The sequence below is a fragment of the Jaculus jaculus genome, chromosome 16 (assembly GCF_020740685.1).
Source record: "Jaculus jaculus isolate mJacJac1 chromosome 16, mJacJac1.mat.Y.cur, whole genome shotgun sequence".
Taxonomy (NCBI): Eukaryota; Metazoa; Chordata; class Mammalia; order Rodentia; family Dipodidae; genus Jaculus; species Jaculus jaculus.
The window spans coordinates 1,441,408-1,455,504 of NC_059117.1; the positions used below are offsets into that span (position 1 = coordinate 1,441,408).

General features: G+C 41.3%; 1 protein-coding gene across 1 annotated transcript; it reads left to right on the top strand.

The window, feature by feature from the left end:
- Positions 1 to 1,378: 1,378 nt before the first annotated feature.
- On the top strand, positions 1,379 to 13,481 carry Sfrp4 (secreted frizzled related protein 4). The gene is made up of 6 exons (XM_004668849.2): positions 1,379 to 2,119; positions 3,064 to 3,144; positions 3,235 to 3,300; positions 5,153 to 5,351; positions 9,342 to 9,405; positions 12,643 to 13,481. The coding sequence occupies exons 1-6, from the start codon at positions 1,675 to 1,677 to the stop codon at positions 12,832 to 12,834; spliced, it is 1,047 nt and encodes a 348-aa protein (XP_004668906.1). The 5' UTR covers positions 1,379 to 1,674; the 3' UTR covers positions 12,835 to 13,481.
- Positions 13,482 to 14,097: the final 616 nt, after the last annotated feature.

Genomic DNA, 14,097 nt, shown 5'->3' on the forward strand with positions numbered 1-14,097 from the left:
GGTTGGCACGGCCCTACTGGAATAGTCTGGGCTGCCCCACGATAGCACCAAGTGTTTTAAGTGAATCCTGAAAAGCCTGTCTCTCTTTTAGTCTTTTAACTTTCCAAGTTAACTTCATGTTCCCTAAAAACCAAGAGAATGCTTTGTCTGTATTTGTCTCCATGCCTGTCCCATGGAAGAGTGCCAGTAAGGGTCAGCTGTGCTTGTTTTTCCCCCAGCAATTTTAATACTGTCTTGGTGAAATTCAAAACTAAATTATTCAGGGATGGGTATAAGCTTGGAAGAGGAAAAAATAAAATAGTGTTAAATTAAAATTTCAAATGAAATCATAATTTTAACGAGTGACATTCAGAAACACGTTTCTATGTCGCTAATTCCCTAAACAAATATACACTCGACATCTTGCTGCCTGAAATTTGAAGTGAACTTACAATAGCGTCACCTCTCTTTTCTGTGACTAGCGGGACCACCTGTTGGTTTGAGGCTTCTTCCTAATGTGAAGAGAATAGAGAAAATAAAAAATGCATACTTGTTTCCGGTCTCAAGTAGATTCTTGTTCAAGTAACCATATCCGCACATATCAAACATCAAGATGTTAGGCTGCTGAGTTGGAAAAGTTTTTCACAATGCGGTATCACAATTTGTCATTGTTTTCACAAGGAAGGGAGGATGTTTCTCAATAGAAAGCAGACGAGGCCGTTGTACCTCTGGGTAGCTGTAGGTTGCTGGAACAGACACAAACCAAGTGGCATTGTGGAAAATCCTGAACCAGAACTGAGTCCACTAGCAGCACGAACAACAAAATTCTAGATACCACTGGGGGCGAGCTGGGAGGTGGTTTATATAAACTGTCCATCCTGTTCCAACTTTCCCTGTACTGTTTCTCGGTGTTTCTCTCGCCCCCTACTGGAAGAAACAAATGATTACAAACAAAATTAGAGGGCAGCAGCTCTGTGGATCGACCCCCAGCTCTCCCAGCTCTACACTTGAGGGAGGCAGAAGCTCAGTTTCTCTCTCTGTGAGTGAGTGAGTGAGTGAGTGAGTGAGTGAGTGAGTGAGTGAGTGAGTGAGTGAGAGAGAGAGTGAGTGAGTGAGTGAGTGAAAGGGGGGGGGAGATTGAGATCTTCCGCACCCTCTGGTATCTAGTGTTCAAAAGGACTCATTGCAAGACTCTCCATTTCTTGGTCCTAAAGAAAAAAAAAAAGTCTAGCCAAACCGAAAAAGGAGGGGGAGATCAAGGATTGCTTCCCTTGGCTGCGGACGGGCGGAGATGATGTCACCGCGTCTGCTCCGCGGGTCCAGGGGTGGAGCAGCCTAAGGGAGCCCGCGTCGCGCCGCGCCCGCAGCTGCCCTGGGAGCGTCAGGGGAGGCGACTGGATAAATAGGGTCCCACAATGGCCGTGGCCGGTTGCGCTCGGAGCTGCGGGGTCAGGGACGGGAGCTGGCCGCACGGGTCTGCGTCCTGGTGGCTGAGTGCAGGTGCTCGGTGCTCCGGGGGAGCGGTGATCTGCGGCCAGGGGGGTCCTCCTAATCTCCCTTGTCTGCCCAGTTGAATTTGGGGACAAAAGCTCTTCCTGCTTTCGGAGGACTTGCTGGTCCTCGGAGAAGGGATAGCGAGGCGAGTGGGGAGAGCAGGGCTTTCCCGCGTGTCTGCGTGGGGCGCAAGTGAGCGCCATGCCCCGCTGCGCCCTCGCGGCGCTGTGCCTTTGGCTGCGCCTGGCGCCGGGAGTGCTCGGCGCGCCTTGTGAGGCCGTTCGCATCCCCATGTGCCGGAACATGCCCTGGAACATCACGCGGATGCCCAACCACCTGCACCACAGCACCCAGGAGAACGCGATCCTGGCCATCGAGCAGTATGAGGAGCTGGTGGCCACCAACTGCAGCGCGGTGCTGCGCTTCTTCCTGTGCGCCATGTACGCGCCCATCTGCACGCTGGAGTTCCTGCATGACCCCATCCGGCCCTGCAAGTCGGTGTGCCAGCGCGCGCGCGACGACTGCGAGCCCCTGGTGAAGATGTACAATCACAGCTGGCCCGAGAGCCTGGCCTGCGACGAGCTGCCGGTCTACGACCGCGGCGTGTGCATCTCTCCCGAGGCCATAGTCACCGACCTCCCAGAGGGTGAGTGCGCAGGGATGGAGAAAGACCGAAGGGGTACCGGCTGCCATGGAGGTCACATGAGCACCGGGAGGCCACACCTACAGCTGAGGTCAGCTGAGGCTCTCAGAAGCTGGATCACTGTGGGAAGACTCTTTCCCATGGATATCTCACAGTGGGGGAAGCACAGGCACTCCATTGGGGCGAATTTGATTTCAAGAAAGCCATTGGTCCACAGATACAACCGTATGTGTGAGCCAGTGATAAGCAGCTGACCAATTGTTTAATTCGCCTCATGTTGAAGTCAACTCCACCAGATGGGCGAATACTCTCCATTTAGCATCACACACATGCATACGACCTTTCTAAGTGCAGTGATAGTTATTACTCCCCACCCAACTAAGAATCCTAGATGCATATGCTCTGTTTCACTTTTTTTTTTTTTTTTTTTGCCATTTTGTGGCTTTTTGTTGGCAGGAACAAGTCTAATTTCACCTGAAATAAAACCATTTTTTTGCATATTTATTGTGGTTCTAAGTCAAGTTATCCCACATTTAAAGAGATTGGGGCTGGGGATGTAGCTCATTGGTGAAATGCTTGCCTAGCAGCCATGGAGCCCTGGATTCAGTCCTCAGTGAAGTGGGGGGAGTGGAGTGAGGGGAGGCAGAAGAAGCACTAGGAGAGGAAAGGAGGACTGCTAAGGGAGCAGCGGTACTGCCGTGTGGCTTTGGGAAGGAGGGATGTGATTGATCAGGCCGGTGTCGAGGATATACATCCACACCAGTTTGTGTTAGAATATGCTATGTCTCACCTAGAGAAACTCCTTCAGCCTGGGGACGGCAATAGGAAAAAAAGTAATCAGTAGCATGCCGCTTTATAGTAACATTGTGTTGGACTGCTGTGTTGCTTCCAGTTGGATGAGGATACCCATCCACTGACTACACCCACATCGCCCTGTTGTGTTTCAGATGTGAAGGGAATGGACATCACGCCAGACATGATGGTGCAGGAAAGGCCTCTGGACGTTGATTGCAAACACCTGAGCCCAGGTGAGCTCCTACTTCAAGGATCCTCACCTTCTTCTCGGAATGATTTCTCTAACCACTTTCCTGATTATTTTATCTCTTTTGCTCTTTTAGATAGATGCAAGTGCAAAAAGGTGAAGCCAACCTTAGCAACTTACCTGAGCAAGAACTACAGCTATGGTAAATCTAACAAAGCCGTTCACTAAGAAACTGAAATCACGGTATAGTATCCCTGATAAAGCTGGGCCTGCTGGCTGCAAAAGTGAAGGGAAGTATTAATGATTTTTCACATTAATTATGTAGTTTCTAGACAGCTCAATAACAACCATAAATTCTTGGTTTTCCAGATAAAGCAAGGAAAAAAAAAATAAGTAAATGAAATGAAAGTTGTGCATGTCATGAAGTTTGATCTCTTGCCCCGATTTAATCTCTGTGAGAATTGCTGAGCAGAAAAATGGCAAGCACCTTTATTCTCTTTCTGAGGTTCTGTTGCCACAGGAAGGATAGGAGTGTGGTCCCATGTTTGATTATCTGAGGCCCAAAGAATTAAGATCTGCCCATGTACCTTCTCTCTTATAAATGGCTACAAGTATTTATTGTTTAAAAAATTATATGAAAATGTGTCAATCAAGAGATCCTATGGCTATAGCATTGAATAATTTCAGTGCCCTCCTCCTTCTTATTTGAAAGAACCATTTAGTACATTTCTTCAAAGACAAAGATCCATCATGGTATTTAAATTTTTTAAGTATTCTAATTCTACTGTCATCATTTGAAAATAAATTTAAAATATGTCCTTTTAAAATGTCTTGGTCAATGTAGTGTATTGGCCAACTTGGTTTTCATTATTTCAAGCCAAAATTTTATTTTATTTTAAAAATAATTTTACTTATTTTCAAGCAGAGAGAGAATAAGAGAGGGAGGGAATGGAGATGCCAGGGTCTCTTGCCAGTGCAAATGAACTCCAGATGCATGCACCACTTTGTATATGCGGCTTGACATGGACTTTGGGGCAATAAACCCAGGCCAACAGGCTTTGCATTTAACTGCTAAGCCATCTCTTCAGCCCTCAAACTGAAATTTTATATTAGTAAGAAACTTTAGAATTTATCACACATGAAAGTAGGAAGATAATAGAAATTTGGAAAATAACCTATCCTTAAGCTGCCAGATTTGAGGATCATACACAGACAATGTAAGCAATGCAGTAATGACAATAAGTGCATTGTCTTCCCAAATATCTGTTTCTTTACACTTATTCCCTTTAGATACACTCCTAACTTCATCTACTTAGTCCCTTATCCACCAAGCCCCATCCACCTTTAGTTTAATTAAGATGGTCTCCAGTTGGGGTGGGGGCCATGCCTTAGAGCCACTTTCCTGTTGAAACCTTTGCTGTTACATGCTTTTGTCTCCTCAGAAAGCTGCTTCCCAGGATACAGTGCAAAGCAAACAAAGTTACAGAAGCAGTCCTAGCAGCAAGGGCTTCATAAAGCCATCTCTGCTAGCCCTGGTCTTGATTTGTTAGTGAAGTTAACAACTCCAGAATAGCAGTCAGAGTGTCTGGTAGCTGAAAAAATTATATTATTCTAGAAATTTTCTCTGTAAAATAGAAGTTTAAGCATAAGATGGGTGTTTGAAGGAATATAAACTTGACAGTGATTTGCAAATGTGAGAATATATGGCTCTGACTCCAAATAAGCTTCTCTGCTTACAAGGGAAAGCAGACACATGCAACATGTTTCTGAGAGTGGTTTGCTGACCTACCCAGACTAAGTTGGCTGCTTAATTTCATTTCCATCTTTCAGAATAATTGAAGCATTTTAAAACAATTTTGACAGAATTGGATGATGAGCATTGATACTTGCATATATAATTACATGGGCTTTCTGCCTGCACTGTGGTCCATGGACAGGACTATAATTACAGGAGTGAATTTGTAAGAATGGTTCAGAGGTGGCTTAAGTATGTCACATCTAACTTTTCCCCAAAGGCTTCCATAACAACACTCAGAGAGATTTTTTATTTGCAGTTATTCATGCCAAAATAAAAGCCGTGCAGAGAAGTGGCTGCCATGAAGTCACGACAGTGGTGGATGTAAAAGAGATCTTCAAGTCATCCTCACCCATCCCTCGAACACAAGTCCCACTTATTACAAATTCTTCCTGTCAGTGTCCACACATCCTGCCCCACCAGGATGTCCTCATCATGTGTTATGAGTGGCGTTCAAGGTAGGCTCCACCAGGCACAGGACTGCCTACTGCTTCCTCCCAAAATGCAAGTGTCACTTAGCAGGCGTGGTTTTAAAAAAAATAGCAAAACAATGCAAGTTGGCAATTGTTTTTTAAAATTTTATGAGAGAGAGAGAGACAGAGGGAATGAGTTGGTGTGCAAGAGCCTCCAGCCACTGTGATCAAACGCCAAATGCATGTGCCACCTTGTGCACATGTGTGACTGTAGTAGATAGCTTCAGGTTTGCTGAGATGAACTTCCAAACCAGTCACAGTTATAGAGGAAGGGGTATTTATTGAAGCTTATAGGTCCAGGGAAAGTTCCATAATGGCAAAAAAAAAAAAGTTGGCCCCCTCTTAAAAGACCAAAGAGGGAGGGAGGGAGGGAGGAAAGGAGGGAGAGAGAGAGACCACACCACAAAGTATACTTCAGGAACTCCAGGCACAAGTAGGCACTTTGTTTATCTTTAGATTGGAATTTCAAGCCACCTTAGGGCTGGGCCCTAAAATCTGCCCCGTGACACCTCCTCCACTCAGGTGGCTGCAGATCTAAATTACAAACTGTAATAAAACACTGAATATATGGGGGGCCATCTATTCAAATTACTATAGCAACCTTGTGCATTTGTGTCACCTGTGTGTCTGGCTAATGAAGGACCTAGAGAGTTGAACATGGGTCCTTAGGCTTGCAGGCAAGCACCTTAACTGCTAAGCCAACTCTCTGGCCCCAGTTGTCACTTAAAAAAAAGTGCCTTAGTTTTTAGTGAAAACTTCTGCTGGGATATGTATTGTCTTAATATTAATTTCTAAACTTGATATCCTAAATTTCCAGTCAGTATAATAAAGGAAAATTAGACATGTATTAAAATAGAATCTTTAAAAACCTACACCAGAATCTGTTAAGTGACTTAAAACATATAGGCTAGTAAATTATTTAGAGTAAAAACAATTCTTTTTAAATAAGTCAATCAATTTTCAAAGTTCCCTCAAGTAATTTAAAGGTTATTAAGTAGCCATCTGAAATGAAGGTTCATGTGTTTTCCCATGTACATGTCGCAGCATCTGCTTGATAGATGATTACACACAAAAACACATAAGATGACTCTGAACCTTGGAATGTAGAGTTGTCAAATCATCACAAAACAACGTATGAATAAATACATACACACAGCTTTAGCTGGGAGGTCTTATCCACTCACATTCTTTTTCTGACCCCAGTTTGATTCCTCAACATATTCCTTATAATGTTAAATTCTTCAGCCAGATACAAGGACATACCCCAAAATTTGTACTGTACTTCTCCAGCAAAATCAGACTTTTTTTTAATATATATAAGACATTCTCTCTGATTCTCTGGCATCCATGCTTATGTATTTTGTCTTGATATAGCCCAGGACTCCATTCTTCCAAAAACAACAAAGGCATACTTCTGTTGAAAATGGCCTAATTTGTATAGCTTCTTCCTATGTCTTCCATCAGATTTTGCATCCCTCCTTTGCTGCTGTGAGTTCTTGGCTTTCTAGCATCTGTTTTCCTTGAGAAACAGTTAATTCTGGGTTCATCTGTGTCCTATTTTCACAAATGATGGTAGTGTGAGATGCATTTACAGACATACCAGGTCACTAGATCATTTTGGGCAGATGAATGGATTACAAATCCATCAAGGTGCAAATATTTTGGATGTGTTATTTATTTGTAAAATACTCATTTGAAAAAGCAGTATACTTTTTACTGTAATCTAAAATAAATTCAAAATGGATTAAACTGAGTAAACATTTTAAATCCTTATCAAAGAATAATTTAAGGGTTATTAAGTAGCCATCTGAAATGAAGGTTCATGTGTTTTCCCATGTACATGTGTGATTAAAAATGTGACTACAGTAAGGCAAAGAACTTAGTAAACACAAGAGTAATGAAACAAATCACAAAGGGAAATTTCACAGTGCACTTTGGCCACATAATTTTTATGTACATAAAAATCATAAATACAGTGGCTGGGGATATGGCTTAGTGCATAAAGCACTTGCTACACAAATTTGGATCCCGAAACCAACATAAAAGCCAGGCTCAGTGGCACCTGTCTGTTACCTTGGAACATCTAGAGTGAGATAGAGAAATAGGAGAATAGCTGGAAGTTTACTTGTCAGGCTGACAAATAAATACACTGGTGAATAATGAAGAACCCTGCCTCAAACAAGATGAAAGGCAAGGACCAACTGTAGAAATTGTCCTCTGACCCCAACACACATGCCTGTACACACAGGCATGTACTTACACACATGTACAGATGAAAACAAACAAAAATAAATTACAAACAAGAAATAAAAAAACAATATTTGAGAAAATACTTTATAACAGATATGACAGAGAAATTAAGATACTGGTCTAAAAAGAGTTAATGTAAATTAATATTTAAAATCTTAGAGCACAATGTAGAAATGTAAGCATAAATTCATAGACACATTCCACGATAAATGTAAATAACAAATAAACATTAAAAAGACCTTTGTAGGCTAGAGAGGTGGCTCAACAGCTAAAGGTACTTTCTTTCAAAGTGTGTTGGCCTAGGTTTAATTCCCTGTACCCACATAAAGCCATGCATCTGGAGTGCATTTGCAATGTCAATAGGCCCTGGCCTGCTCATTCATTTTCTCTCTCTCTCTCTCTCTCTCTCTCTTTCTTTCTCTGTCTTCTCACCAATAAATTTAAAAAAAAAATAAATACCGTTGTGGTCTGGAGAAATGGATCAGCAGTTAAGGCACTTGCCTGCAAAGCCTAACAACCCTGGTTTGATTCCCCAGTGTTCACATAAATCCAGATGCATAATGTGTCGCATGCATTTGGAGTTCATTTGCAACAGCTAGAGATCCTGGTACACCCATTCTCTCTCAATCTCTCTCTCTCTCTCATACACACTCTCTCTTTCTCTCTCTCTGTGTATGTCTGTCTCTCTTCTCTCTCCTCCCTATACTTGTAAATAAATGAAGTATTTAAAAAATACCTGAAAGACTTTTGTAATTCTAAAGCTCAAATAAACAGAAGATTTCTTTTTTACTCAAATAGTAATGTTAGTAAATTGGATGAATATGCAACCACTTGGTAAATAATCAGTTATTCTGTTAAAAAATTTTTGCTATTTTTTGATTCTCTGTATATATGTTCATGCTGTGAGTACAGGTGCACGTAGGCCATGACATGAGTATGGAGGTCAAAGGACATCTACCAGTGTGGCTTCTCATTTGAGGCAACAGGGTCTTACTGTTCACAGCTGTATTCTACAGGCTTGATGGCCTGTAAGTTTCTGGGACATTCTTCTGTCTTCACTCCACTTCTTGCCGTAGGCTGGGACATTCTTCTATCCCCACCCCACTTCTTGCCACAGGTACACAGGGATTACTGATACATACTACTGTGTTTGGCTTTTCATGGGTTCTGAAGGTCCGCACTCAAGTACTCATGTTTGCATTGGAAGCATGTTATCCAACACAGATACCCCAACAACCAATATAAGAACCCTTTGACCCAGTTATTCTACTTTCAGAAACCTCTCTTAAAGGAATAATAGTAACCAACTTCACACTAAGCACACTGTTATGCACAAGGCCATTCACCACATCACTGCCACACAGGAAGCACACTATTATGTAAAAGGACATTAATCACAACACTGGTAACATTAGACAAAAGGGGAATTCAACAGGAGATAAATGGCTATATTGATATTCATATTTGCACTATTATATTGTTTAAAGTAGATTTTTTAATTTTCTTATATATCCAAACAAGAATGTAATAGTGAAAGAAATGTATGATTTGAATATATAATGGGGTCTAAAATATATTCCAGAAGAATAATATGGGAAAAATTCATAAATGATAAATTATGGATATGTAGGTCATGGGGATAAGGGCTGGTAAATTATAATTTTCTGTGTTGAGTCCCTTTACATTTATAATCAAGAGCTGTTTAACAAAATATTTTATTTTCAGAATGATGCTTCTTGAAAATTGCTTAGTAGAAAAATGGAGAGACCAACTTAGTAAAAGATCTGTTGTAAGTATGACTAGAAAACTACATGTAATGAAATTCTACAGAATTGGGGAACTGCTTACTTTCTCTCATCTCTACACTTTCATAGGAGCCAGCAATAGCAACAATATTTGTGTTTTTTAATATGCAGCTTATAGCTGTTCTTACTTGGAACACTTTATCAAGAACAGTCATTAAAATTTATGGTAAATTTGTTTGTGTTCAGTTCTGATGTGCCAGTTCTTTCCACATCAAACTGTGGGCTTTTTTTTTTTTTTTTGTAGTTTTTTTGTTGGGTCGTTCCTGTATTACAACTTAACTGTTGGAGTAAACAGTGAAAGACTTGAATGCAATAGTCACTGAGATTGAAACAAACATACATTTGTTGAGGTGTAAATACCTAGTTCTAAAACATATCATAACTAAATGTACTATATTTAAAATAATGTAAGACAAGCTGCAGAGATAGCTCAGTTGGCAAAGTGCTTGCTGCACAAGTCCTAAGTTTGTTCTTCAATACCCACATAAAAATGCAGGGCATGGTGTTACACATCTGTGATCTCAGAGCTGGAGAGTCAGGGAAAGTGGGAGCCCCCTGGCATCATGGCCAGACCATCTAGCCTAACTGGTAAGCCCTGGGTTAGTGAGAGATGCTGCTTCAAAACTGGTTGATGGCTTCTTGAGAATCGACACTTGAAGTTATCCTCTGGCGTGCGCACACACACACACACACACACACACACACACCATGGAAGACTTTTTGAAAGTATCTTATCAACAAAGTAATTATGTTGTGGCAAAATCCATAGTTCAGGTAGTAATGTCATAATGATACTGATAATCGCATTAGAATTAGAACTCTCCCCTGGGTGAAAAATCCTACAGACATTATCCTATCTATGATAATTTAAGCATCCTTAATCCTGAAAATAAATCTAGATATATTCAAGAGAATATGTATTTTCAGCTTCACAAAAGGAACTGCTCCCACCTGTGGTTTCTTACGTTTTCAGGAATAAAACTTTCTTGGGCAAGGCAAGAGACTATATTAATAATTGACATAGAGAACAGCTACAACAGAAGAATGTATCTGAATTCCAGAAATCAACACTGCTGTGTAAACCTGAGCTAATATCTCTCAGAGAATTATTATTTGCTCAGTCTCATGTATTATGAGACAGAAATTGCCAGCAGGCTATGTTTCCTAGGTTCCTAAGAAAGCACCAGTGGAGAAGAAAGGAAATGCTTTCAAGCATCATAGCTGCTAAGCACTGGAAATGTAGTCCAGTTGGTAGAGTGCTTGCCGACTAACATGGCCAAAGCCTTGGGCTCATCCCCAGTAAGACAAAAATGGGATGTGGTGACACATGCCAGCAATCCCACTTGGGAAGTGAACACAGGAGGGCAAGAATTTCAAGTTCATTCCCAACTACATAGTTCTAGGAACACCTGAGATGCATGAGATCCTGTCTGCAAAACAAGCAAATAGAACTACAGTCATTCATGCCATCCTCTTGCAGCAAATATTCCAAGTTCAGTAAGAACTTGAGGAAATACCACCATGTGAGAGCAGTGTGCAGTAATAACTGAATTATAAAGCCAACTAGAATTGATCCTGCCATAGGAGGGCAAGGATAGTATCTTCCTTTTCATTATATTTCCAGTACCTACAACTATGGCTGACCTATAGTCTGGCTGAGAAATTTTGCTGAATAAAATATGCTCTAACAAAGAAGGGCCTGTGTGTTATGGTCGATAGCAGTGTCTGGTCAGAAGGGCTTACTTCCACTAGATTCTGAGATGAGCTTTATAAAGGAGCCAGCTTCTGCTCTCTGGTTATCCACAGAATGACTCATTGCCAGTGGTCTGGACAGCTAGTACTTTAGTGAATTGCACTACTTGCCCTTTATCTACATTTTTGTGTCCCATGGTTTATTACCTGTGGTCATTTGCAGTTCAAAAATACAACAGAATATGATATATATTTTGAGAGAGAGAGAGACCACATTCACATAATCTATATAGTGCAGGGCTACAGTTATCTTACTATTGCTCTTACTTTGCCTCACTTTTAAGTTAAACTCTATCATAGTTGTGTGTATATACATATATATATATATATACATATATATATATATATATATATATATATGTAACATGGTATATTTTAGAGTTCATTATTACACATGCTTGGGAGACTTTGGAACACATCACCAGTAATTAAAGTGTGTAAATGGGTTTTTTGTTTTCCTTTGGATGTAGCTGAACACATAATTTGTTTTTTTTTTTAAAAATACTGACTGGGATTAGGGAGTTAAGAACCCACATTCTCAGAATCCACATAAATACCAGGTGAACATGGCCATCACCTGTGGCCCTACCATTTAAGAGGCAGAGACAGGGGTCTTCTAGGTGAGTGAATGATGTTGACCTCTGATCTATAGGCCCCCCCAACACACACATACACACACACATGCACACACACACACACACACCCTCACAAAAAACGTTTGTTTATGGCCTTGGATCAGTAGTTAAAAATACTCAGGTGGGAGTACCTGAGCTGGAGTTCAACTCCCCCAGAGCCCACATAAAATGCTGGGAGTAGTTATACTCAGGTCTGTAACACCAGTGGGTGGGACACAGACCAGAGCGTTTCTGGGGCTCACTGACCTGACTGTAGTTCTAAGTTGAGGGAGACCCAGTCTCAAGGAAGCAGCTCTGCAGTAAAGAAACGCAGAGCTCCCCTCTGGCTGCCACAGCACAGAACAGCACACACTTCTACACACGCGCACACACACACACACACACACACACACACCCCACACACAAACTGGACTTTGCAGGAGACATGGTAAATTTCTGCTTTTAGCCATGGCAGCCACATTTCACAATACTGGCTGTGTAGGAATGTTGTATTGTAGTCCTATTGACCAGAGCTGCATAGGGGAAGGGCTTGAGTGAGAACTTTGAATTCTAGCTTGACTTTGGACCAGCTATGTGAACCTTTGTTTACACTGTGACGGTAATGCCCCAAAGGTCTGTTGTAGGTCTAAAAGAAATGAATGTCTTCACATTTCAAGCACTTTCCCTTGAACACATGAGTCCTAAGTGTAGAGGAGTTATATACTTTGTAGCTGTCATGCCATTGCTGTGAAAATTACAGTATTATAAAACTTGCACTGATAAATTCTGATACCATTTTAATAGCCTAAAAGAGTGACATGCATTTGATAGTAACATTGACAAATCACTTTCCAGCAGTGGGAAGAGAGGCTGCGGGAACAGCAGAGAACAGTTCAGGACAAGAGGCGGACAGCCGGACGCACCAGTCGCAGTAATCCCCCCAAACCAAAGGGGAAGCCGCCTGTTCCAAGAACAGCTAATCTGAAGAAGAACATCAAAGCTAGAAGTGCTCAAAAGAAACCAACCCCCCAAAAAAGTGTGAACTAATTGCTTTCCAAGATGGAAACATCCTGGCCGGATAAGACAGTATTGCCTGAGACAGGTGCGGAAGGACACACACTCTTGCCTTAAGGACTCGCTGCAACACTTCTCACAGGCACATTTGCAGCTCTTTTCTTAGTAATATGCTTCAGTTTTCTTGTTAATATTCTAGCCGTATAGGTGGCTGGTCCTCTAGTATGGAAGGTATGAGAGTATAGCTGGTCAGAAAATGTTGTGCATCAGGAGTGGCCTGTGTGCATATTCTGTGGGACCTCCATGGGAGAGAGTGTGCTCTTATTCAGACAGTTTGGCCTCATGAGGATATTGTAAAATTAACACTTTATTTCAAAGAAAACACTTAATTTTTAACAAAATACCTTACTTCTGTTTCATTTCTGTTAGGAGGTTAGTGGTATTTTAAATGTGATTGAAGACAAAGGTTGAATAAAGCAAGCGGAATGAATGTTCAGAAGATCTTTATGTGTTCACTGTCTGCAAAACAAATTTTCTGATGAAGAGTTTTGGTTTTTAAATTTAGAACTGTAGGAGATGGGAAATTGTAATGCTGTTTGTAAGATTTTCAGTTCTGTTTCTAGACAAAAACTTTAAAAAATTAAATTTATAATGACCAACCAATAAAAAGGAGATGCAGACATAGTCTCAGTTCTTATTTACCAGTGCCCATACCTGGCTAGAGATGCTCAGGTTATCATGTTTCTAGTCAGTATCCTGGAAGCAACATTAGAGATAGAGTGTTTCTTTGTCCCACTATGATTTTTGTATCAATTAGTATGTCAGGCCTGGTGATTCTCACCCACAAGAGAGCTGTGGTCCTCATCTCATTTCCCAGGACATCTTGGTATTGTGACCACCACCAGCAGAGCATTTTTCCCTGCCACTGCAAATGCTCACAGAAGTACCTATGGAGACATGGTGGTGGAATGCCCACAGTGGTTCTCAGTTGGTTATAACAGCACCCCCCTAGCTCTGCATCTGGGTTGCTAAGGTCTTGAAATGATATAAAAGCCTACGTCTAATTTCTTCATTAGAGTTACCATCATCCCTGTTTGTCAGAAGAGAGGTAAGTTGTATGTGGAATTTATAGAGAGCTGCAGAAATGAGCTATGTGGTAAGGTAGGGAATGAGAGGAAACAGGGTTAATAAAAAGTCTGAGGTATACACCTATTTTCTGCCAGAATTGCTACCCCAAGGTGATAATTAAAACAACTAAGTAGATTAACTCACAGTATCAATGAAATACTCAATGTG